Source organism: Phoenix dactylifera, chromosome 5, assembly GCF_051530095.1.
Source record: "Phoenix dactylifera cultivar Ajwa chromosome 5, Ajwa_hap1_PhDact_Kaust_v1.1, whole genome shotgun sequence".
Classification (NCBI taxonomy): domain Eukaryota; kingdom Viridiplantae; phylum Streptophyta; class Magnoliopsida; order Arecales; family Arecaceae; genus Phoenix; species Phoenix dactylifera.
The window spans coordinates 37,629,345-37,656,453 of NC_143194.1; the positions used below are offsets into that span (position 1 = coordinate 37,629,345).

At 47.5% G+C, this 27,109-nt stretch overlaps 2 protein-coding genes across 2 annotated transcripts in view; both read left to right on the forward strand.

Annotated features, from left to right (window-relative positions):
• Positions 1-27,109, forward strand: part of LOC149753570 (glutamine--tRNA ligase-like) — a 61,220-nt gene that overhangs the window by 31,821 nt on the left and 2,290 nt on the right. The gene's annotated exons all lie outside the window — the stretch shown is intronic.
• Positions 995-5,017, forward strand: LOC149753571 (receptor kinase-like protein Xa21). Its single transcript, XM_089930999.1, has 2 exons — positions 995-4,234; positions 4,412-5,017. The coding sequence occupies exons 1-2, from the start codon at positions 1,033-1,035 to the stop codon at positions 4,825-4,827; spliced, it is 3,618 nt and encodes a 1,205-aa protein (XP_089787125.1). The 5' UTR covers positions 995-1,032; the 3' UTR covers positions 4,828-5,017.

Sequence of the window (27,109 nt, forward strand, 5' to 3'; positions counted from 1 at the left end):
GTCGTCCTCAGGGCCGGCCCAATCCTTGGGCAACTGAGGCGGTCGCCTAAGACCCCGGCCCAAAGAAGGCCCCGGCCCAAAGAAGGCCCACCGCAGGAAATGCCTTAAAGACAAAATGGAAAAAAAAGGCCCTCTGTGAATTCGCCTTAGGCTGGCCCACTGTAGGGAAGGCCTCAAAGACAAAACGGCCTTAGGTCCCCAAATATATTGGGCCGCTCTTGGTCGTCCTATTCCAGTCAACACAATTCTCAAGTCTCCTATTTTGGACTATAATACTCTCAACTCCACGGGAGCTATCTTTGCCATTTTCATCCTCACGTTCATGACTCCATTCTTCTCGCCATCTTTTGCATGACATGACCGACATTTCTTTTTATTTTTTATTTTGGAAAGAATGCATGACATGATCGATGCATTAAGTTCTTTATTAAAAAAAAGCATCTCTACGTTAAAGTCAATCCAAGCTACGTTATTTTAACCAAAAGTATCTTCCCACTCTAATCAAATGGATCTTCCACAAGTAGGTCTACTTGACCAAGTCTTCTGCTTGGAAACAAAACTTTTATGCACACAAATTAGAGGTCTTTTTTTCCAGTAGGTCTCCCATTGCTGCGATACCGTCCTATTCTAGTCAACACAATTCCTAAGTCTTCTAGTTTGGATTGCTCAGCCAAGTCTTCTGCTTGGAAACAAAACTTCTGTGTTTACACAAATTAGATGTCTCTTCTCCTACTAAGTCTCTCATTCTGTGGACGCCCACAAATTAGAGGTCTATTCTTCTACCAGGTCTCCTATTTTGTGGATGCCCTCCTCTTCCAATCAACACTATTCTCAAGTCTTCTAGTTTGGACGGTAAAGCTCTCCACAAGAGCTACCTTTGCCATATTCATTATCGCTTCTATGTATCCATTCTTCTCGTCTAAGAATGCATGACATAACCACCACGTCAAGTTCTCTATAAAAAGGCATCTCTTCCAAAAAGTTAATCCACACTACCTTACTTTAGCAACCATACCTCCCTACTCCTATCAAATGGATCTTCCACAGCTAAAGAATATCAAAGTCCTCCGGCCAATAGCTCTCATCCTCCTCTTCAGCTTATGCTCCTTGCACTCCTACTCCGCACTACCTGCTGCTGCTACTGATCCCATCCTACCAAACATTGCCACCGACAAGCTAGCTCTCCTTGCCTTCAAGTCGTTGCTATCCGACCCTCTTGGAGCCTTGACCTCCTGGAGAAATGAATCCCACAATCACTGTAGGTGGTCGGGCGTCACTTGCAGTCGGCGACACCCACAAAGGGTCACGGCTTTGGACCTCGATTCCCTTAACCTCACGGGCATCATATCACCCAACATAGCCAACCTCACCTTTCTTAGGAGAATCCATTTCCCGAATAACCTACTCAACGGACACATCCCACAAGAGCTAGGTCGTCTCTCTCGACTTCAGTACCTTAACCTAAGTATGAACTCTCTTGAAGGTGAAATCCCGTCCAATCTTGGCCAGTGTTTGAACCTCCAAACCCTTAGTTTAGATTACAACAAACTCAGCGGAGAAATCCCTACCGACTTCAGCTCACTTCGAAAGCTCGACACCCTCTTTCTTAGCTCTAACAATCTCACAGGCTGCATTCCTCCTTTGTTGGGACGTAGCCTATCGCCCACCCGGGTTGATCTTTCAAGCAATCGTCTCACAGGAGGCATTCCACCATCCCTGGCTAATAGCTCAACCCTCAGTGTTCTTTACCTATTTGATAACAACCTTGCTGGAGTAATCCCACAATTGCTAGGAAATAGCTCTTCTTTGTATGCTCTTGATCTATCAAACAATAACCTCACTGGTGAAATTCCACCCATGCTAGGTAGCAGCCCAATTGCATATCTCAACTTATCATACAATAGTCTGACAGGAGGCATCCCTTCTTTGCTAGGAACTAGCTTATCCCTTCAATATCTTGACCTATCAATGAACATTCTTCTCACGGGAGAGATACCCCGATCATTAGGTAGCAGCACATCCCTCGTATATATTGATCTAGCAAGGAACAATCTGACAGGAGGTTTGCCACCTTTCTTAGCCATCCCCTCGAGCCTTGTTTTCCTCGGGCTGTCTCTGAACCAACTTTCAGGAGGCATCCCGTCTTCATTGGGGAACCTCTCCTCTCTCCAGTATCTTTATCTTGCCAGCAATAACTTGGTGGGAAGCATTCCAGAAAGCCTAGGCAACATCCCCGACCTACAAGAGCTGGATTTGACCATCAACAACTTGTCTGGCCAAATCCCAACTTCGCTTTACAACCGTTCGTCGCTCACTTATTTTGGTGTGGCGAGCAATAGGCTCTCCGGGACACTTCCACCGAATATGGGCCTCACTCTTCCAAACCTCCAAAACTTGGTCATGCAAGGGAACCAATTCCACGGACCGATCCCAGTTTCATTATGCAATGCTTCTGGGCTTCAGATGCTTGATCTTTCCAATAATTCATTCAGTGGATTAGTGCCTTCCAATCTAGGATCCCTACAAAACCTGCGCGATCTGAACATCGGCTGGAATCAGCTCCAAGCCCATGACTGGAGCTTCTTCTCTTCTCTGACTAATTGTAGCATATTGGAGAGATTAATCCTGTACCAGAACAAATTTGAGGGCCGATTGCCTAGTTCGGTAGGCAATCTCTCTCCACAGCTTGCATGGCTGTCGATTGGGGAAAATCAAATATCCGGGCCCATTCCTGTAGAGATAGGGAATCTTGTCAGCCTAACTGTGCTTTTCCTAGATCAAAACATTTTTATGGGAGAAATTCCAGAGACCATAGGAAAGCTTCAGAACTTACATGTGATGTACTTATCAGGAAACAAATTATCAGGACCGATCCCCTCTACTATTGGCAACCTCACTCAATTGAACGAGCTTTACATGCAAGAAAATGAACTTAGCGGCAGCATCCCTGCAAGCTTTGGAAATTGCAAAAATTTGGAACTATTAAACCTTTCCCACAATGCTCTCATTGGAAGCATACCAAGGGAACTCGTAGGCATCTCCTATCTTGCACAATATCTCGACCTATCACATAATTATCTCACCGGGCCCATGCCAAGGGAAGTAAACAACTTGGTTAACCTTGGTCGTTTAGATGTCTCCGAGAACCGATTGTCCGGTGGCATCCCTTCCACCTTAGGTGCTTGCCAGCTCTTGGAACACCTATATATGCAAGGCAACTTTTTTGAAGGCAGCATTCCTCAAGGACTTGGATCTTTGAAAGGCATGGTGGACTTGGATCTTTCTCGAAACAACTTGTCCGGGCCAATTCCAGATTTCTTCAGGTCCCTTCGTTCTCTGCATTATCTTAATCTTTCATTCAATGATCTTGAGGGCCAAGTCCCAAAGGGTGGTATTTTTGATAATGCCACCGAAATTTCTGTCCTCGGGAATAGGTGGCTCTGTGGAGGTGATCCTGATTTGCAGCTACCGCCTTGCTCTGTCAAAGCCTCAAAGAGGACGTTCCTCAAGGTTACAATACCAGTTGTAGGTGCCATTATAGTCCTTATGCTGTGTTTGCTGGCCATTCTTTGTCGACCAAGGAAGACGGGGGAAAAATCTCTCTCTATCTCCAATATAGGGGACAAGTACAAGAAATTATCTTATGCCGACATCCACAAAGCAACTAATGGCTTCTCATCAGACAATTTGGTTGGCACCGGAAGTTTTGGTTCCGTGTATAAAGGGAAAATAGATCTTGAAGAGAATGTCATCATCGTGAAGGTATTCAACCTTCATCAAATTGGAGCGCTAAAGAGTTTCAGCGCCGAATGTGAAGCCTTAAGAAACATGCGCCACAGGAATCTTGTTAAGATCATTACTTCATGCTCGACTGTTGATTCAAGAGGTAATGACTTTAAAGCTCTAGTCTTTGAATACATGCCTAATGGGAGCCTAGAAGAGTGGTTGCATTTTAAAGCTCCCGAACATGACCAGGCAAAGAAGTTGAACCTTACTCAAAGGTTAAACATAGTCATCGATGTGGCTTCTGGTTTGCACTATTTACATCACGGCTATGCAGTGCCGGTTGTTCATTGTGATCTCAAGCCAAGCAACATTCTTCTTGACAATGATATGATTGCCCATGTGGGTGATTTTGGCTTAGCAAGGTTTCTCTCGACTTCCAGCTCTGCAACATCTAAGAATTCAACAAGTTGGATGGGGATAAAAGGATCCATCGGATATGTCGCACCAGGTAAGAGCTCAAAAATAGTCTCTCATCGCTCTTTCATATGCATGCTTGAATGAAATTGCAGATAACTATATGGATTACTTCATGACATAAGTCTATGTTTTGTTTTGAATGAAAAATTATCTTCATTTCTAAACTATATATCAATTACTCTGCAAACGATGTACCAATGAAATGCAGAATATGCGATGGGCAGCAAAATCTCTATGCAGGGAGACGTATATAGCTATGGAATACTCTTGCTAGAGATGCTTACGGGAAAGAAACCTACAGATGACATGTTCAAGGATGGTTTAAACCTTCATAAATTTGTCAGCACGGCTTTTCCAGAAGGAATCATGGAGATTTTGGATGCCCAGATCCTGCAAGAAGAATGCAAAGAAGCTAATAACAACAATAGAAATGAAAATGCTGCCAGGATGAGAATGAGGAGATGCATTACTTCGTTACTTGGAATTGGGCTTTCGTGCTTGAAAGAATCGCCCAAAGAACGAATGGACATGCGAGATGTTGTCAATAAACTCAAGGCAGTTAAAGACAAGTTATCGGTGGTCGAAATCTTTGAAGAGGGGGCAAATCTGCCTCATAACGAGTAGAAAGTTCAGTTATATATGTATTTCTACCTTTCTAGTTTGTTTATGTAAGAAGCGAGCATGATGTAATCATATGCTTTTTCTTTCTTTTTTTTCTTAATAAGGGTGGCCTATCAATAGATTATGTACTTAAGCGAGCAAGCATAGATTGGGAATAATTTAAAGTTGATATCAAAAAGGATTTCTGCTTTTCTACATTGTCCATTTTGTTTTGGTAATCTTAAAAGGACTTACTCAAAGAATCAACTTCTATATTCAATTCCAAGAGGGTAATGAAATCCAACTCTACACATCATCATTTCCATGTCAGAGACTCACGATTGTGTGCTGAACCTATATCCTATTCTGGATAATATTGAATCAAAATGAAAGCTGATTCAATGCTCTAGTGTTCCACCATCAGGAGTGAGAGATAAGAAACAATGAAAGGAATATTGCTCCTCTCGGTGACAAAGGCATACGAAGAGATCATGGCTCAAATCCCACCACCAGTTTTTAATCCTATTTAAGCTTTAAGAACACAAGGATACTTGTGCTACACAAGAATGACTGTGTTAAGTTACTTGTAAGCTGGCATTAACCCATTAAAACTTACATAAAATTATAATACAAGACATCTCTGTAAAATGAGTATGCAAAGCAAATAATATAACATTGTTGTACATATAAATACAATGGATCTATATTTTTAATAAAATAAATGTGTGCATATTTGGAAGCATGCATTATGCATGTAGAAATCAAAATTCTAATAAGTAATACTAAGAAAGCACAATTACTTCCATAGCTGATGGACATAAAGATAATCAGTTGTAAATTATTGAACAAATTTTTCTTCCACAGGAGAATCTTAGACAACAGAGATTATTTCAAACATTTTCAAGGAGGGATTTTTTTTTCCTGACAAGCATGTTGGCAAGCGGGATGCAAGTTATGAGGTATAGAGATAGATATAAAAAAGATTAGATGCACGGTAAAATGAAAGTACCGCTGAGTGGTAGAGATGAGGTATATCAGCAAATACATCAAACACGAGACTCCAACATACCAGGTCTTCAGAGGCCAAAAAACAAACAGCTTGCAGGCAGAAAGTTAATTAATTGGCGTCGGGCGAAGTAATTCAATAATAGTGAAGAGGAACCACGAATCGTCGTTCACCAGGAAGAGGAACCAGTGAAGCGTACCGGAACTGGATTTGGGGAACCGGCAGGGGCAATTATGGAACGGCAGAACGCGGACCAGAGCACACCGGGTAGGACCGAGACTCCGAAATTCTTCTCCCAAAGAATTGTTCTTGGGAAAAGATGGAGATGGAGATGAAGATGAATATGAAGTTGCCGCCGGCGTGCCCACTCCGTGGAACAGACGAGGAAACAATAAATCACTTGTTTCTTAAATGCTATGTGTTGGGGGAATACCCAAGTCATGCCACCTCAGAGGCGCTTGACTAAAAAGCGCCGACCAGAGAGGCGCTCGGCTAGAAAGCGCCGACCAGAGAGGCGCTCGGCTAGAAAGCGCCGACCAGAAGCAACTCCGCCACAAGACACTCCACTAGGCGACCAGCTCGGCTCGGCACCTGTGCCGGGCCCGTGCCTTAGCCGAATACCCAATCTCCGCCTAACCCTCTAAAAGATCTGACAACTAAGTACACGACTCCATTACAATCTGCCACCATCCCTAAGTCATCAAGGCACGAGATCTCCGCAGGTACTCGGCACGACCTATCATTAATGCATAAGACCCCCTCAGGCCTCCGATGCACTCAGTCATTAAATGAACACGGCTCAAGACGATCTCCGGATCACTGAACCATCAAAGCGCATGGCTCACCCTGACTACCGGTTCACTCAGCAATTAATGCACTTGCCGTCTATGAACCCCAGGCCCACCACGGCCGGCGGTTCAACCACCCCAACGGGTCCGATCAACCGTGACAGCTCCCTGACTCCGGCCTGATCCGGCCTTATTTTCCACTACGCCATTAATAAGCAAGATCGTGCCCAATTATCACAAAAGAGGACAAATTCCCCTGTCACCTCCCAGGTAACATAATATCTTTCTATAAAAGAGAACCTGGGGAGGGGGACAAAGGGGGAGAGACACACGAAAAATAGAAAGAAAAAGGGAGAACAAACATTCTCCTCCTTGACTGCCCCCACATATTAGCCCCCTCTGACTTAAGCTTCGGAGGGCCGGCGCCGGAAAGCCCGGCCACCGGCTTTTTTGCAGGACTCTCCAGGAGGACGCCACCGGTCGACGTACCGCCATCCACCGCCCCGGCAGCGGAGCTCCTCCCCTCTCGGTTCGCGGCAGCCCCCGGGTCCAATTTTCAGCAACAGTTGGCGCTAGAGGAAGGGCCCGAATTGCTGCCATGAAACTAAGAAGCAAGGGGGCTTCCAACGCCTCTCGACGTCCTCCACTTAGTCCTGGACACTCTGTCCAGAACTCGCCGCCTCCGGCCGAGTCAACCCCTCAAGTTCGGCCGGAGCAGTTTGATGCCCTGGTGCAACAGGTGCAAGCCTTGGCTACCGCTGTCCAAGGCCTGCAACCCAGGGGCGTCCCGACAGCACCACTTCCTCCGGCTCCAGCTCAACCGGAGCCCCCTACAAGCGGGCTTCCCCTTCGAGGTCAGGACTCTCAAGTCCAGGCCTCTTTTTGGAGAGAACACCCAGTTAGAGCCCCTAGTGGCTGGCCACAACCTTCGGAGGCTGAGTCGGTTCCAGGGCAATTTGCACCCGAACGAGCCGCTGCAGCGATCTTCCAAAATGATGAACTCGACAAGAAGGTCGAGAAGCTGGAGCGCCAGATCCAGGCACTCCACGGAAGGAAATCGGGACGTAGTGGTGACTTCGAGTTCACTACGAAGTCCCCCTTTTCCCCGGAGATTGAAGACGAGCCGGTCCCGTCGCGGTTCAAGATGCCCCAGGTGGAGCCTTACAACGGCAGGGCCGACCCCCTTGACCACCTGGAAAGTTATCGGGTCTTAATGGCCCTACAAGGAGCCTCGGAGGCCATGATGTGCAAAGTTTTCCCAGCGACACTCCGAGGACCGGCCCGCCTTTGGTTTACCGGGCTAAAGCCGAATACTGTCTCCTCTTTTGAGCAGCTCGGCAGGCAGTTCGCCGGCAATTTTGCCGCTAGCCAGCCCCAGCGGCGGACATCAGACTCCCTCCTCGATATCAAACAAAAGGAGGGAGAATCCCTCAGGGAGTATTTGGACCGATTTACCGCCGCAACATGGAAAGTCCGGGAACTCGACCAGTCAATCGCCATGTCGGCACTAAAGACTGGAGCCCGGTCTTACAGGTTCCTCTTCTCTATCGAGAAGAACTTTCCTGCAGACCTCACCGAGATGCTTGTTCGGGCGCGGAAGTACGCCAAGGCTGAGGAAGCCGTGGCTGTTAGGCGGAGCGGGGTCGAGCAGAACCCCAAGAAACAAAAGAGACGCCGCGAGGAGCGTGGCCAGCCCAGAAGCCCGTCCCCGTGCCGAACTAAAAATCCGCCCCGCCTGAAGAGTCCACCCCGACTACGGGGACCGCCTCAGCAGAGGTCACCACTCCGCCCGAGGTTCCCACCACGGGCCCGTGCACCTGAAGGGAGGTATGAAAACTACACTCCCCTCACTGCTCCTCGGGCCGAAATCCTCATGGAGATTGAGGGGCAGGATTGTATCCGACTCCCACCTCCGAGACGAGACTCCGGAGCTCGGCGTGATTCCCGGAAGTATTGTCGTTTCCATCGGGATCACGGCCATGATACCGAGGACTGCTATTAACTCCGGAACGAGATCGAAGCGCTCATCCGCCGAGGGGTGCTCGATCGATTTGTGCGAGGCCGGCGCGAAGAAAAGAAGCCAGCCGAAGGAGCCACACAGCCTGGAGGTTCAAATGCCAACAGGCCCATCGCCGGCACCATCAACACCATCCGAGGCGGGGCCTCGGTTGGAGAAGCGTCAGGAGGAGGAACCTCCTCGAAGCGCCTGCGCACCTCGGAAGCCATCTCTTTCTCAGACGATGATTTGGAGGGAGTCGAAACTCCCCACGATGATGCCGTGGTTATCTCCATGATTATAAATAAATTTGATGTAAAACATATCTTGATCGATAATGGAAGCTCGGCGAATGTTTTGTATTTTGATGCCTACTATAAAATGGGGATGACAAAACAACTGCGGAGGATGAATGCTCCGTTGGTTGGATTTACTGGGGATTCAATCCCAGTAGAGGGCGAGGTCGACCTCCTGGTCACAGTCGGGCTCGCCCCCCGTGAAAGCACCGTGGGGATGAGCTTCCTCGTGATACGCCTGCCCTCGGTCTACAATGCCATTCTGGGAAGACCAGGTCTCAACGCCCTCCGAGCGGTAGTCTCGACTCGTCATCTGCTCATGCGATTCCCCACCAGCCAAGGAGTTGGCGAAGCTCGTGGGGATCAAATGGTAGCGAGGCGATGCTACATGGCGACCCACGAGGCGAAGCGACCAGCCGAGGCGTCTGTCCCGGCAACCGACCAGCCTTCAACTAGAACTCTGGAGGCACGGGTCAACCCTCAGAAAAAGCGGGTAGAGCCTGGTGAGTTACTAATCCAAGTTCCTTTGCGCGAAAACTTTTCCGAGCTAACCGTGCAGGTCGGCTCTGGCCTCAATGAGCGCGAAAGGGATCGCCTCGTCAACTTCTTGCGAGGCAACATGGACGTTTTCGCGTGGTCACCCGCGGATATGCCGGGGATAGATCCAGAGATCGTAGTCCACCGGCTCCAAGTAAAGCCAACCTGCAAGCCCGTGCGACAAAAGAAGCGAGGCGCCGCCCCTGAACGACAACTAGCAGCAGCCGAGGAGGTCGACAAACTCCTTGAGGCTGGCTTCATCCGGGAGATATCCTACCCGGAGTGGCTCGCCAACGTGGTCCTCGTCAAAAAAGCCAGTGGGAAATGGCGCATGTGCGTGGACTACACCGACTTGAATAAAGCCTGCCCAAAGGACAGCTTCCCGCTCTCCAGCATCGACCAGCTCGTGGACTCCACCTCGGGGCACGAGCTGTTGGCGTTCATGGACGCCTTTTCCGGATACAACCAGATCCGCATGGCGCCAGAAGATGAAGAAAAGACGGCTTTCATCACCGACGGGGGTACCTACTGCTACAAAGTAATGCCATTCAGCTTAAAGAATGCCGGGGCAACTTATCAAAGACTGGTCAGCCGGATCTTCAAAGACCAAATAGGCCGAAACATGGAGGTCTATGTTGATGATATGCTGGTGAAAAGCAAGGTGGCGCAAGACCACGTGGCCGACCTTAATGAAGCATTCTCCACACTCCGAAGATACCAAATGAAGCTCAACCCAGCCAAATGCGCATTCGGAGTCACTTCCGGCAAATTCCTCGGCTTCATCATTACACAGCGGGGAATCGAGGCCAATCCTGAAAAGATCCGAGCCCTCCAGGAAATGACGCCTCCAAGGACAGTCAAAGAGGTACAACGGCTTACGGGCCGAGTTGCAGCCCTCGGAAGATTCATCTCCCGCTCAGCCGAGCGCTGCCTTCCATTCTTTGCGGCTCTCAAGAAGCCGAAAAACTTCCTATGGTCGGACGAGTGCCAGCAGTCTTTTGAAGAGCTCAAGCACCTTCTGGCTTCCCCTCCCCTGCTCACAAAGCCTCAACAGGGTGAACTCCTTTACCTGTATTTAGCTGTCTCCCCTGTAGCAGTGAGCTCGGTCCTGGTCCGAGAGGAAGGCAAGCTCCAAAAACCAGTATATTACACCAGCCGGGTTTTGAGGGATGCTGAAACCCGATACTCCAAGTTGGAGAAGACTGCTTATGCATTGGTCGTCTCAGCTCGGAGGCTCCGGCCTTACTTCCAAGCCCACACGATGGCCGTGCTGACCGACCAGCCAGTAAAGCAGATCCTGCAAAGATCAGATCGCGCGGGCCGGATCACTAAATGGGCCATCGAGCTCGGGAAATTTGACCTCGAGTACCGACCCAGGCCGGTGATCAAAGCGCAAGCACTCGCCGACTTCATAGTCGAGTGCACCATACCGGACGAGGTCGAGCCCGAACTTGAGCCACCAACGGAGCAGACCCCGAGTTTGGCATGGACTTTACATATCGATGGCTCTTCAAACTCGGGGGATAGCGGAACAGGTCTCATCCTCACCAGCCCGGAGGGGGTGGTCGCTGAGCAAGCCCTACGCCTCGAGTTTTCTGCTTCCAACAACATGTCGGAGTACGAAGCACTCGTCGCTGGGCTCAAGCTAGCCAGAGAGCTAGGAGTGAAGGACCTGAAGGCCTTCAGCGATTCTCAGCTCGTCGTCAACCAAATCATGGGTGACTTCGAAGCCAGAGACTCCACAATGCAGAAATATCTTCAGAAGGTACGGGATCTCGCCTCGACCTTGGATTCTTTCCACATCCAACATGTTGCCAGGTCGGAGAATCTCAGGGCCGACCAGCTGTCAAAGCTGGCGTCCTCTCGCATGAGCGAGCTCCCCAAAGCGGCAGCGCTGGAGTATCTCCAAAAACCCAGTACGGAGGAGCCCGAGCAGGCCCTTTGCATTGAGTCCGAGCCAAGCTGGATGGACGAGCTCATCAGCTATCTGCAAGACGAAGTCCTCCCCAGTAATGAACGAGAGGCTCGCCGAATAAAGCGCTCCGCCACCCGGTACATATTGCATGAGGAAAAGCTTTATCGGAGATCTTTCACCTCTCCCCTCCTCAGATGTCTCCGCCCAACAGAGGCTGATTATGCAATGCGCGAAGTCCACGAAGGGATTTGTGGAAATCATCTGGGAGGACGGGCTTTGGCCCATAAAATTTTGCGTCAAGGATACTATTGGCCGACACTCCGGAAGGATGCTGTGGATTTCGTCCGAAGATGCGACCGATGCCAGAGAAACGCCAATGTCCAACGCCGACCCTCAGCTCCCTTAACTTCTATCAGCTCCCTTGGCCTTTTGCCCAGTGGGGAATTGACATTCTAAGGCCATTTCCTCTGGCTACTGGGCAAAGAAAATTTCTGGTCGTCTCCATCGACTATTTTACAAAATGGGTGGAAGCCGAGCCTCTTGCCCGGATCACCGAGCAGAAGATGCGGGATTTTGTCTGAAAATCAATAATTTGCAGATTCGGGCTCCCCCGCATCCTCATATCCGACAATGGTCGCCAGTTCGACAACCTCCATTTTAGAGAATTCTGCTCCGAGCTTGGCATCGACCACCGCTTCACCTCGGTCGCGCACCCTCAGACGAACGGAGAAACCAAGATAACAAACCGTACTATTTTGCAGGGGCTCAAAGCCAGGCTCGACAAATCCAAAGGACAATGGGTCGAGGACCTATACAATATCCTGTGGGCTTACCGGACCACATTCCGTGTCCCCACCGGCGAGACTCCCTTCAATCTAACATATGGAACGGAAGCTGTCATCCCGTTGGAGATTGGACTCCCGTCTCCAAGAGTAGAACATCACGATGCCAGCTCCAACTTCTCGTAGCTCAGGAACAACCTTGACCTGATCGAGGAGACAAGGGAGGCCGCCCGAGTTCGCATGGCGAGGTACCAGCAAAAGACAGCTCAGTACTACAACGCCAGGGTCAAAGTCAAATCCTTCAAAGCAGGGGACCTTGTCCTTAGGAGAGCCGAGGCTTCCCGACCAACTGAGCAAGGAAAGCTGGCTCCAAATTGGGAAGGACCTTACCGAGTCACGCGCATCCGCCGGCCCGAAACTTATAAGTTAGAATCTCTAGATGGGACTCCCATTCCACGAAGCTGGAGTTCTGAAAATCTCCGCGTGTACCACCAGTAGAACCCCAAGGGGCCCCCCACTATTCAACCATAAATTTCATTTTATGACTTATGATGGTTTGTGTACTTGTTCGAACTCACCAATTCTCCTAAATTATATCATGGTACCAGGCTCGTTCTCCATCGGCCAACGAGCTCGGCTCGTTCTCCTACCCCGACCACGGTCGGGATGCCCCGATACAGCGGGATGCGATCTTCACCGACCAACGAGCTCGGCTCGTTCTCCATCGGCCAACGAGCTCGGCTCGTTCTCCTACCCCGACCACGGTCGGGATGCCCCGATACAGCGGGATGCGATCTTCACCGACCAACGAGCTCGGCTCGTTCTCCATCGGCCAACGAGCTCGGCTCGTTCTCCTACCCCGACCACGGTCGGGATGCCCCAATACAGCGGGATGCGATCTTCACCGACCAACGAGCTCGGCTCGTTCTCCATCGGCCAACGAGCTCGGCTCGTTCTCCTACCCCGACCACGGTCGGGATACCCCGATACAGCGGGATGCGATCTTCACCGACCAACGAGCTCGGCTCGTTCTCCATCGGCCAACGAGCTCGGCTCGTTCTCCTACCCCGACCACGGTCGGAATGCTCCGATACAGCGGGATGCGATCTTCACCGACCAACGGGCTCGGCTCGTTCTCCATCGGCCAACGAGCTCGGCTCGTTCTCCTACCCCGACCACGGTCGGGATGCCCCGATACTTCGGGATGCGGACTCCATCAACCAACGAGCCCGGCTCGTTCTCCATCGATCACGGAGCTCAACTCAATCTCCTGTTCGTGATCAACGAAGAGTCCGTGATCGGCAACAAACCGGATTCCTCTATCTTGCCGGCGTCCTCAAAGAACGGACTCCGAGCGGAGGAGCGTCTTCAGTCGCCAGGCGAAGTTCACAGCCTCGGCGTAAGAACGCTTACGGTACCAGGTACCCATTTAATTAATGTCTTTACGTTCTCATTTACTTTCATTCTTGGTTAATTAATTACCTGAATGAACCCCCGACTGACGTCGAGGCACCTAGTCGGGCCAATCATCGCTCGGCCTCACCCCTTCAATATGCACCGTTTAAATAGCAAGCTTGGTTTATACCGTCAGCTCGGTGAATCCCCGTCACGAGCTGACGGGCGCTCAACCCGTTCGTCGGAAGAAGTCCGATCATCCGCCCCGGCAACCCGAGGTCCGTACTCATCTCACTAAAAATTCCAAAGTCCTAGGGCTCGGTCGAATTCTGAGCTAAGGTCGGAAAAACTCTCCCGAGCCTAAACGCAAGTCCAACTATGGCGGACGAAGTTGGGACCATAGAGCCCATGTCCTTGGAACCTAAAGTGGATCCAAGCAGAGAAACCTAGGTCTACCAAAGATAAAAACAAGGCATTTGCAAGTTACGAAAAATATATGCATATTCAAAAAGCCCGTAGGCTAAGTACAAAGTTCGGGCCCGGCCTTAACAAGTGTGGAGGCCATCCCGACTTACAAAAAAAAAAAAGAAGAAGAAAAGAGAGACTATGCTAAGGCTCGGGCTCGGCGACTTCAGGAATAGCCGGCTCGGTGGTCAAGGCCTCCTCTTCAGCAGCCTCGGCAGCACCAGGAACAGCCTCGGAGGCCATCTCGGTGGCCTCGGGGACACCCTCATCCGCCTCGGCCAGACCTCCCTGGTCGGCCTCCGAGGCTTCTGCCTCCACCTCCGCCTCCGACCTTTCGACCCCTGCTCCCGGTTTGAGCAGGTTTAGGTCAAAATCCGGAAGGAGCTGCCGCAATTGGTTGCGGAAGTCCTTGAAGCCCTGGATAAGCCCGTTTACGCCCTCCTCTTTCAGTAAATCGCGAAACTCTTCCGATTCACGGAAGTGTTTGACAGCGTCTTGGGCCTGCTCCCGGGCCTCCTTCTCCCGAGCCTCGTGGTAGGCGGCCTTTCGCTCTAAATTTTTTATTTCCCATTCGCGATCGACGAGCAAAGATTGTGCGTCGAGCAGACGGGCCTCGAGCTCTTGGGCCTTTAGGTGAGCTTCCCCCACCTCCTGCTTGCGGATAGCGAGCGATGACTCGGCCTCCGACCGACGAGCCTCCGCGGCGCGCACTTCAGATCTGGCCAAAGCGTGCGCACCCTTCTCCTCCTTGAGTTCGGCGACCAGAGCCCGAACCTCGTCCTCGGCCGCCTCTAATTTCGCCCGAAGCACTTTTTGTTCGGCCTCGGACGCAAGGAACTTCGCCTCGGCCTCCTCACGCCCCTTTTGATGCCTTCGGGCTCGGTCCCGATAGTCTTGGATTATGTTCATCATTGTTTCGGTTTCGTGGAGGCGCTGCAAAAGGGGGACGTAAGAAACAAATCTAATCCAAAATAAACTTAACACGGAAATGAAGGTCGACTTACTCGGACGGAAGAGCAAATGACAGAGTCCATGAAGGCGCCGTAGTTCATGGACCGGATCTTGGCCTGGTCGGCCGGGAGCAGCGCGACCTGAAGAACTTCGCGCGCTACCTGTGGGTTATCGAGGGCCGAGTCGCCCTCGAAAACCGCCCACCCGGGAGCATAAGGCACCCGCTCCCGGAGGCTCGACGAGCCCGGAAGGCCGACCTCAGCTGGCCTGGGCAGATCCGACCCCGCGGTTTCTTGACTATTCCCCGGCTCGGGACTGGGGAATTGGGGTCGGACAGGCGGCCGACCTGACTGCCGCAAAACTGGAGCGGGGCGCGCGAGCGCCAGACCCGTTGAACTTCTCCCCTTGTCGGAAATTGGAGCTTCCTGCCGACCAGGGATCTGGAAAATTGGCGCCGGGCACGGGAGCGCCACCGTAGCTCCACTAGAACCCGCACCCTCACCCCGACCAGCTTCGGAGCACACGGGGCGAGGAGCGCTCACCTCGACTGCTGTGGTCGCCGAGGTCTTCGCCTTCTTCCTCGGCTCGGTTGGTTCTCCCGAGAGCTCGGCCGCCCTCTTTTGAAACCGGGCGTATAGGACCTCGCTCTTGGTCACCATCTTTGCGATATCTGCAAGGACGAGCAGGATTAAAACTTAGAACTGTAACAAAATCGAAAAGATACCCTATTGTTACTCTTAACATGGGGACGCGCCGAGCTCAGGCCAACGTTCACTAGAGCGTCCTCACTTATGAGGCCGCTCAGTAAAATACCGTCCCCGAGGCTGCGGATGGTGTCGAAGATCCCCTGCTCACGCGGAGAAAGCTTGGGAGCTTTGTTGACGAACCTGAGCTGGGTCGGCCCCCACCTAGGGTCAAATCCCCATGTCCGTTCAGAACCTAGGAAGAAGAACTTCTTCTTCCAGTCATGAATGGACGAAGGAGCACCCTGAAAGAGTGGCCGACCCGCCCGAAGGGCGATGTAGAGCCACTCTCCGTCTCCCGGATTCGACTTCAACACAAAAAGTCGCCGAAAAACGTTGACAGAGGTCGGAATCCCGTGCAGTAAACACAGCGACAAGAAACCGACCACTGTCCTCCAGGCGTTCGGAGCAAGTTGCGCCGGAACCAATTGGTATACCGTCAGCAACTCATTCACGAAGCCGTGAAGAGGAAACCATAGGCCGGCCCAGAGTGATTCCAAATACACTCCAATCCGGCCTACCGGAGGATCGGTTACCCGATCCCCCCGCCTGGCGGGCTCCAAACGGAACCCTTCTAGAGGAAAAAACCACTCTTCGGTCATTTCGACCTCCAGTACGCTCATAGTGGACTCGACTTCACTTGGACCGGAAACCATTAGGAGGAAGAGAAAAAGATTGAGAGAAAGGGACCTGTAGAAAATGCCGGAGAAAGGAAACTTCGGACTGAGAAAAGCTGGAGGAAGAAGACAATAAGAAAGGAACGGGAGGCCAGGTGAGGGCTTATATAGACCCCTCGAACGGCCCAGATCAGCGAGAAAAACGCTGCACCCCGTTTAGATTACGACGCGTGTCGGCCCAAACGACGGAGTGCCACATTTAATTCGGACTGACGCTTCGAACACCGAAGCGCCCCATCGGATCGTGCGGCCCCATCATGAGCCCACGACGCGAGGACGCTTCGGAGAAGGCGTCCTAATAATGAGACATTTCGGAAAAGAAGAAACGCCGCCTATTAAAGGCACCTCGAAGCGCCCAATAATTCGAAATGCGCAATAATTTAAAAATTTTCGGAATCCATAATGACCCAACTAAAACTACTTCCCGCGCTCAAGCTGGTAGCCAGCTGGAACTCGGAAGTCGGGGGGTAGTGTTGGGAGAATACCCAAGTCATGCCACCTCAGAGGCGCTCGACTAGAGAGCGCCGACCAGAGAGGCGCTCGGCTAGAAAGCGCCGACCAGAAGCAACCCCGCCACAAGACACTCCACTAGGCGACCAGCTCGGCTCGGCACCTGTGCCGGGCCCGTGCCTTAGCCGAATACCCAATCTCCGCCTAACCCTCTAAAAGATCTGACAACTAAGTACACGACTCCATTACAATCTGCCACCATCCCTAAGTCATCAAGGCACGAGATCTCCGCAGGTACTCGGCACGACCTATCATTAATGCATAAGACCCCCTCAGGCCTCCGATGCACTCAGTCATTAAATGAACACGGCTCAAGACGATCTCCGGATCACTGAACCATCAAAGCGCATGGCTCACCCTGACTACCGGTTCACTCAGCAATTAATGCACTTGCCGTCTATGAACCCCAGGCCCACCACGGCCGGCGGTTCAACCACCCCAACGGGTCCGATCAACCGTGACAGCTCCCTGACTCCGGCCTGATCCGGCCTTATTTTCCACTACGCCATTAATAAGCAAGATCGTGCCCAATTATCACAAAAGAGGACAAATTCCCCTGTCACCTCCCAGGTAACATAATATCTTTCTATAAAAGAGAACCTGGGGAGGGGGACAAAGGGGGAGAGACACACGAAAAATAGAGAGAAAAAGGGAGAACAAACATTCTCCTCCTTGAGCCCCCACATATTAGCCCCCTCTGACTTAAGCTTCGGAGGGCCGGCGCCGGAAAGCCCGGCCACCGGCTTTTTTGCAGGACTCTCCAGGAGGACGCCACCGGTCGACGTACCGCCATCCACCGCCCCGGCAGCGGAGCTCCTCCCCTCTCGGTTCGCGGCAGCCCCCGGGTCCAATTTCCAGTAACAATATGGTTTCTTGGGAGAAGTCATCTGCCAAAGAACATCAAATAAAATGCTTGGACATGCCTCGTAATTGTGATTTTTTGGATGATCTGGAGAGAGTGCAACAAGAGATCTTCAGCTTCGAAGCGTTCACAAAAAATACGGTAGCCTTTCCTTAGTTGAATGCTAGATGATGTGGGCCTATCAAAGAAGGGATATCTCAGATGACTAAAAGGCTGAGAGCTGAACGAGGAAATGACTCCTGAATGATTGATAAAGTATGAGTTATTAACTATTGCGGTTTGATAAAACATCATCTTTTATTCCTCTCTCTCTCTCTCTCTCTCTCTCTCTCTCTCTCTCTCTTTTTCTAAAGTCGGGTACAACATGCTCTTGTAGCATGGATATATCCAACAGACTCAATGGTCTCATAATTTGTTGTTCGCCTCATAGTAAGCAGGAGAAACCTGTAAAGCCATACAGTTCCTCAAAAGATCTTCAATGTCTTTTAGCAGCAGATGCTCATCATTTGCTCTCATATAGCTCTGATCCATTTGAATCACCTTCTAAATAGATGCTCCGCCCCAGCTTGATTTGTGCATAAGTGACTCTTTTCCAAACAGCTCTAAGCTCGGCTCCTGGAACAAGTGCGGAAGATGCTGCTTTTATTTCCTCTGGGCAATAATGTCGGTCCGAACTGGCTCCACGGGAAAAAAAAGTGGAAGCTGGAAACAGACACAAGAGGTACGTAAAGCATTATCTCACAGGAAAAGCATCTCTGGACCGCTTTACCGAATAATTGTGCACCATGCCACTGAGGGGACATAATAAGTTGACCCAGCGAGATCATAGCTAATTGGAAATATCTTTAGCATGGCATCGGAAGAAAGGTTTTTATTTTGGCCAAAGTCTTGGAGCGTTTCAGGAACAGATCACTATCGGTCGTGATTATTTTTGGTACGCAAGGGAAAAGGAACAGTGCACCGACAACCTTAACCATTTTTGCGCTGGTCTCGAGCGAGATCTTTTCTATGAGGGTCGCCTGAGTCTCCATGTTCTGCCAGTTGTCTCTTCCTTTTCATCTTCTCTTTAATTCTTTGGTTCCTTTCGATCTTCACCGGTCGCTTGGTCTCATTTTTCCTAGATTCTGATAAAAGAATACCGAGATGCTGCATTCTGACGTGATGAGAAAGTGTGAAACCACTCGCTGAAAGGAACTGGTCTGGGCTCAATTGCTTTCTGAGAACGTGTGGACGCAAATATGTCCAAGCAATTTGTAGGGCCTCAGCATCGTATCCTTGATGTCATCGCATAGTTCACAGAAATTAACCATATGAATCTTCAATATTTTCCAAAAATTATATTTATATTTTTTAAATTGTTAAATAATTTATTCATCATTTAATGGGAGTCTCATTGAAGTCCTTTTAAGTATATAAAACAGGTCCAACTCCTCTGTGGCTTAGTCCAGAGTAGGACCGTTCGCTAATCCTTCCACTTAGCACAATCAAACAAGTGTTTGTGCCTGGAGTTTGAATTGTTTCAGGTTCCAGGTACAGTTTTGTAGCTTCCAATCTGTCAATTAATTGTGACAAGTTTTTGCTTTTCTTTTCTTTTGTTTTTGAATGTAATCCCTCATAATGTATTCCAATGGGGTTGATTTGTAGGTTTATCATTTTTTTGGTCCATGTTTTGTAAAAATTGCCATACCTCATGGTAGAGTACTCAACTTGCAGGCTAAAGACCAATTTTATTGGTCCTTCTGAGCAAGTGATCTATGCTTTGCATTTCTCGGCCAACTTCAGGCTCATCAACTTCTCTTTGGAAGCAAGAAATTCCTTTCCATGCACATTCTTCTAGTTTTACATATGGAAAAGGGAGTGAACGGTTACCAAGCACCAGTGAGTACTTATTTATTAGCTGCTAATTAGAATATAGAAATACCATTTCCAATTGTGTTATAATTTGATTTTTTGGTAAGCATGTTTCTAATCATTAGAGTAAAGCTACAATATCTTATAAAAAAAAAAAGTAAAGCTACAATGTGAGGTATTGAACGATTAAGCTCCAATCAGATTCAGGCCAGCCCAATTTTTAGCCCAAACAGATTTTTCAAGCTAGCCCAATCGGTTTCAAGTTGGGCTCAAGCCTGAGCTCGGACCAGCATTTTCAAAAGTTTTAGGGCCTAAGCCCAGCCTGAAGCCCGAAAAGAAATTTCGGGCGGAGCTTGGGTAGGGGAGGGGCCCGACTCGTTTTCAGCCCAATTATTCCCCCACCTTTATCGGGCTATTTTAAATCTGGTATTGTTGATAAACTTTGTAGTCTCGGGTGCAAGGTATGGAATCTCAGATGTCGCTCTACCCTTCCTCCAGTAGCACGCGAAGAATTCATTCGATTGCACGCGAAGAATTCATTCGGTTGCATGCCATCTTTGCTAATTTCTAGCTTTCTTCCAACTGTGATAGCATCATTTGGCAGCTTAATCCAGCTGGTGATTTTTCCTCTGCTTCCCTCTACCGTTTCATTAATTCTAGAGGCATTAAATGGAAACTGGCTCAAACACTTCGGAAAATCGAGGCCTCTTCCAAAGTCAAATGTTGTCCTTGGCACTGTCTCCTCAACAGGATATTACAACAAGGAACAATTTATAGAAAAAAAAAACTAGAAAATATTTTGGTGGTTGTCCTCTTTGCGGAGACTCTATGGAAACGGTTGACCATCTCTTCATCTCCCGCCCCTTCTCATTTAAATCTATGGCCTGTCTTCTAAGAGATTACTTTCTCCTGGAAAATCAAATTTCCAGTTGTTTGCTCTGCAGGGAATTATAAGTATGGAAGTCTGTTTTCCTTATTTTGTTTTAAGCCAAGAAATTTTCCTGCTAACGAAACAGCCAGAGACGATATTTTCCCTATTCTGGGAAAGATGTTGGCTTAGGTCGTACTGGATGCGAGTTCACATTTTGCTTTTGTTGACTGCAGAATACTTTTGTATCATGGTAAGTGTCACGCCCCGAATTTGGTTCATGACACGGCCGTGCTATTGCGAACCCTTGCCCATAATAACACGCAGCCACTTTAAAACTTTAAATCAATTATGAACAATTTCTTTCTTGAATGTTATCAAATGTTTCATCAATAAAAGATTGATTGCAAAGCATCTAAAAATAGCAACATTTAATGTGTCATTTTCTTTTCCCCATAACCCTGAAGCATGTCACGCTCCTCGTTCCTAGCATCTCCTATTCATCTGTAAGAACATAAATAAATGGGTATGAGCTATAAAGCTCAGTAAGTAACCATGCATAATCTTATCTGATCAATCATAATATTTTCTCATACTAGTGCATTAATTTAAGAAACTAATAGTTGTAACAAAGTAAGCATTTCATATAACAAACCAGTCATATAAACTATGCATGTCCATTTATGCAACTTCATAAACATGGCTATGCATCATAAAACTTTGTCATTATCCCATGCTTTGAAATCCGTGCTCATCATTATTCATGCTTTGAAATCCGTGCTCATCATTATTCATGCTTTGAAATCCGTGCTCATCATTATTCATGCTTTGAAATCCGTGCTCATCATTATTCATGCTTTGAAATCCGTACTCATCATTATTCATGCTTTGAAATCCGTACTTATCATTATTCATACTTTGAAATTCGTGCTCTCAGATGATAGTGCAGCTATGGTCACTATTATTACCCGTGACAGGGCCATAATCTTTACCAACTATTATTTCCCGTTGGCAGGGTCTAAGCCAAGCTACTATAACCTGCTGGCGAGGGCCGTATGCCGAGCTACTGTAACCCGCTGGCGAGGGCCATAATCTTTGCCAACTATTGTTCCCCGTTGGCAGGGTCTAAACCAAGCTACTATAACCCGCTAGCGAGGGCCGTATGCCGAGCTACTGTAACCCGCTGGCGAGGGCCATAATCTTTGCCAACTATTGTTCCCCGTTGGCAGGATCTAAACCAAGCTACTATAACCCGCTGGCGAGGGCCGTACATAGCGATCTGAGAGTTCTTAAAAACATATCATGCTTTTCATAAATTTTTTCTCATCGGTACATTGGAAAGTGAGTAATGGCATCATGCTGAATAAAATTCATAATCATGCTGAAAACTTTATTTTTCTTTCCATGCATCTTTCTACCTCATCACAATAATGTGTAAATAATATAATAATCATTATGGATGCTATTTATCCAAAATCATGCAATCATTTGCTAACACATGTTGGATCCTAATTTTGTGAAAATATAAATAAACATATACAATTTCATAATCAAATAGTCACAAGTATTTGATAAAACATAAGATTATATCCGGGTTACTTATATTTTCCACAATTCATATACACAATTCCAATTCTATAAATAATACTTTTTCACCATATAAAACGTGATACATGATCCATAATAAGATTAAGACATGTTACTTACCTTAATTTGCTCATCAAGTGCCAATTCTCCAATACCTAGCAAGATCATTAAATTACATGTCACTTGTACATCTAATTCCTATTTATTTATAATCTTAAAGTCATCTACAGCCCATCCATAGGACTCAATTTTATTTTCAGGTCCCTAGCCTAATTCAATTTCTGGTTCAGGTCTGGTTCATCATCTGGTTCGGGTTTAACCCAACTTCTGGTTCAGGTCTAATCAATTGCATACTGGTTCAGATCTGACCCAATTTCTGGTTCAGGTCTGGGTCAATTGCATCCTGGTTCAGATCTGACCCAATTGCTGGTTCAGGTCTAAGTCAATTGCATACTGGTTCCGTAAATTCTGGATTTAAAAATATTGGGCTCGGACCAGGGCCCAGCCCAGCCTTGGGCCTTTAAAGCCTTGTTCATATGAAGCCCACCGCCGGAATCAGGCCCAATTCGGCCCACATCCATTTTTTATTTTATTTTCTTTTTCTTTTCTTTTCTTTTCTTTTCTTTTCTTCTTTTTCTTTTCTTTTTCTTCTCTTCTCCCTTCCCGAAGCTTCTTCTCCTCCTTTCTTCCTCCCGTCCCAATCTCCTCTCCCTCCTCTTCTCCTCTCTTCCCATGGGGCAGGGGGGGCAAACTCGGAAGTGCTCGGGAGGAAGCCGAGTCCGAGGTCGGCGGTGCCGGCGGCCGGCCAACATCACCCGCTGCTCGGCCTGTAGCAGCCGACCCCCCCCATCCTCTTCATCTTCCCCCTTCTTCTTCTGTTCTCCCCCCTTCTGAGAAACAGGGTCTCCGAAACCAGTCACCCGAGAGAGGGGAGAGCCCCTCGGCCATGCCGCAACCCTCGCCGAGACCAATGGCGGCTGCGGCCGAGCCAACGGTTCTCCGAGTCTGTCGCAGCAGAGGGGGAGGAGAACACCTCCAACGGCGACCATCTTCTCAGCTACCAAATCTAGATGTGCTCGGTTGGGGTTTGGCTAATAAGGAAAGAAGATGATCGGGAGGAGAATAGTCTTCGGCCATCAACGATCGGGGTCAATGTTGGCTCAGAGGCCGAACACTGCAGGTTGTACCTCCCCCTTCCCTCCTCCTCATCTTCTTCCTTCTCTTCTTTACTATTATTTCTTTATTTCTCTTTTGTTTTGATCACTCATCCGAATAGATCGAAATATGAAATGAGAGGGATAGAGTGATCAGAAGACTCACCTAGCTCCGGAAAGGAGCTGTGGGGCTTTTCCGGCGAGCTGCTGCGTCTGCTCCGGCGACGCAGTGCGGGGACGAGCTCCCTCCTCCTCCGGCGCCACTGCTCTCGATCCGGCTTCTCACACAGAAGGAGAAGGGAATGAGAGGGGGTGAGAGAAGAGTCCTAGGTTCTTATAGACCTCGGCGGGGAGAGAGAGGTGGTGGTGATCGTGGTTGTCAGGCGGTTATAACCGCCTCAACAGTTGCCGATCTCCACCGCCATTCCTTCCAAGTCTCCAGATGGGCCGGGGTTTACATTCTTCCCCCCTTAAAAGAAATTTCGTCCTCGAAATTTTACATACTTTAATCCTTAAACAAATGAAGATACTTAGTCTTTTATCTAATATTCCACTAGATTTCCGCTGCGCAACTTTGATTGAGCCCAACATATCAAAGGCTCAGTCTTAATTTGTATTAACTCTAACTTTCTCACTTAAGTGAAAAGATTCTTAAACATAACATCCATAAGAATAGCCTTCTTTTTTTCTTTTTTTTTCTTTTTTTTTTTTTTTAAGAGAGATGACATCACATAAAGACTGGTTCAATTCTTATGACGTGCATTTTAGAGGGTTAGAAACCCAGAAGATACAAAGGTGTCAGAAGATTTACAATTAATTGACACCTGGCCTTCATGGCATTATCTCGGATGATATTTGTCACTATTTGGTCATTTGTACCAGCATTCTACTAAGTCAATGCAAAAGCTGAGCTTCCGATATAGTAGGTTCCGAATCATTCTTCTTTTTATTTGGACAGTCCCGTGCCAAATGTCCATGTTGACCACAAATGAAGCAGACTCCCATCTTCTTAAAACAAGGCCCCCCATGAGTCTTGCCACAGTAGGTACAGACCTCAAACCTCTTCTTCTTATTTGTACTACTTTCAAGGTTCTGTGGCCTGTCACTCAGACTTTCTGTCATCTTGGGTCTCTTCTGGTCACTTCTTTCTTTTTCTGATCTCTTCAATTCGGCTTCTAATTTTAGAGCCCTTTCCAATACATCCTGGTAACTAGTGAAAAGCAGAACAGCCAACCTGGACCTGATCCCATATCTCAGGCCTTGTTCAAACCTATTAGCTTTACTTATCTCTTCCTCCATGAACTGAGGACAAAACCTGCCCAATTCATTAAACTTGCTGGCATATTCCAATACTGTCATATTCTCGATCTGTTTCAGGGCCAAAAATTCGTTCTGCTTCACCAATCTCACTGACTGGGGAAAGTACTGATTGTAGAATTTACCTTTAAATTCCTCCCATGTTAGTTGTTCACCTTTTCCTTGAATAGCAGCCTGCATAGCTATCCACCAGAACTTAGCGTTTCCTCTGAGCATAGGAACCGCCAATTTAACCTTGACCTCCTCGGGAAATTGTAGGGCATCATACATCTCCTCTATCTCCCGAATCCAGGCCTCCGCAGCCAAGTAATCAGCACCTCCCTCAAACATTGGAGGGTGCAGCCTCCGAAATTTCTCATAATAGGTATCGGTAGACGACACAGGTCGGAAGGAGAGTTGCGTCTGCTGCTGCTGCTGAAGAAGCTGTGCCACCACTTGGCATACCCCAGCAAGATCTGCCTGAGTGGCTACAGCGTCTGGAGCTGGCCTAGCTGGCATGTTGGTAGCTTCTTGGGTTGATGCTTTCACTCCTTTCCTTTTATAGTTAGCCAGAACTTCATTCTCGCTATCACTCATCGTCACCTATCAAAATATAGTATTAATCATTATCCATTTCATCACATTATATATATATATATATGTATTTAAATATATATATATATAGAAATTTTCTCTTATTATTATTATTATTGCTATTATTTTTATTTAGGTATTATTTAAAATGTTATTATTGTTCTTACTGTGACTCCAATTATGTAAAAGCTAACTTAGCTACCCATTCCCATGACTAATTTTAAAAAAAAATTTTAAATCATGGTTAAACTTATTGCTCTGATACCACTTAATGTCACGCCCCGAATTTGGTTCATGACGCGGCCGTGCTATTGCGAACCCTTGCCCAATAACACGCAGCCACTTTAAAACTTTAAATCAATTATGAACAATTTCTTTCTTGAATGTTATCAAATGTTTCATCAATAAAAGATTGATTACAAAGCATCTAAAAATAGCAACATTTAATGTGTCATTTTCTTTTCCCCATAACCCTGAAGCATGTCACGCTCCTCGTTCCTAGCATCTCCTATTCATCTGTAAGAACATAAATAAATGGGTATGAGCTATAAAGCTCAGTAAGTAACCATGCATAATCTTATCTGATCAATCATAATATTTTCTCATACTAGTGCATTAATTTAAGAAACTAATAGTTGTAACAAAGTAAGCATTTCATATAACAAACCAGTCATATAAACTATGCATGTCCATTTATGCAACTTCATAAACATGGCTATGCATCATAAAACTTTTGTCATTATCCCATGCTTTGAAATCCGTGCTCATCATTATTCATGCTTTGAAATCCGTGCTCATCATTATTCATGCTTTGAAATCCGTGCTCATCATTATTCATGCTTTGAAATTCGTGCTCATCATTATTCATGCTTTGAAATCCGTACTCATCATTATTCATGCTTTGAAATCCGTACTCATCATTATTCATGCTTTGAAATCCGTACTTATCATTATTCATACTTTGAAATTCGTGCTCTCAGATGATAGTGCAGCTATGGTCACTATTATTACCCGTGACAGGGCCATAATCTTTACCAACTATTATTCCCCATTGGCAGGGTCTAAGCCAAGCTACTATAACCCGCTGGCGAGGGCAGTATGCCGAGCTACTGTAACCCGCTGGCGAGGGCCATAATCTTTGCCAACTATTGTTCCCCGTTGGCAGGGTCTAAACCAAGCTACTATAACCCGCTGGCGAGGGCCGTATGCCGAGCTACTGTAACCCGCTGGCGAGGGCCATAATCTTTGCCAACTATTGTTCCCCGTTGGCAGGGTCTAAACCAAGCTACTATAACCCGCTGGCGAGGGCCGTACATAGCGATCTGAGAGTTCTTAAAAACATATCATGCTTTTCATAAATCTTTTCTCATCGGTACATTGGAAAGTGAGTAATGGCATCATGCTAAATAAAATTCATAATCATGCTGAAAACTTTATTTTTCTTTCCATGCATCTTTCTACCTCATCACAATAATGTGTAAATAATATAATAATCATTATGGATGCTATTTATCCAAAATCATGCAATCATTTGCTAACACATGTTGGATCCTAATTTTGTGAAAATATAAATAAACATATACAATTTCATAATCAAATAGTCACAAGTATTTGATAAAACATAAGATTATATCCGGGTTACTTATATTTTCCACAATTCATATACACAATTCCAATTCTATAAATAATACTTTTTCACCATATAAAACGTGATACATGATCCATAATAAGATTAAGACATGTTACTTACCTTAATTTGCTCATCAAGTGCCAATTCTCCAATACCTAGCAAGATCATTAAATTACATGTCACTTGTACATCTAATTCCTATTTATTTATAATCTTAAAGTCATCTACAGCCCATCCATAGGACTCAATTTTATTTTCAGGTCCCTAGCCTAATTCAATTTCTGGTTCAGGTCTGGTTCATCATCTGGTTCGGGTTTAACCCAACTTCTGGTTCAGGTCTAATCAATTGCATACTGGTTCAGATCTGACCCAATTTCTGGTTCAGGTCTGGGTCAATTGCATC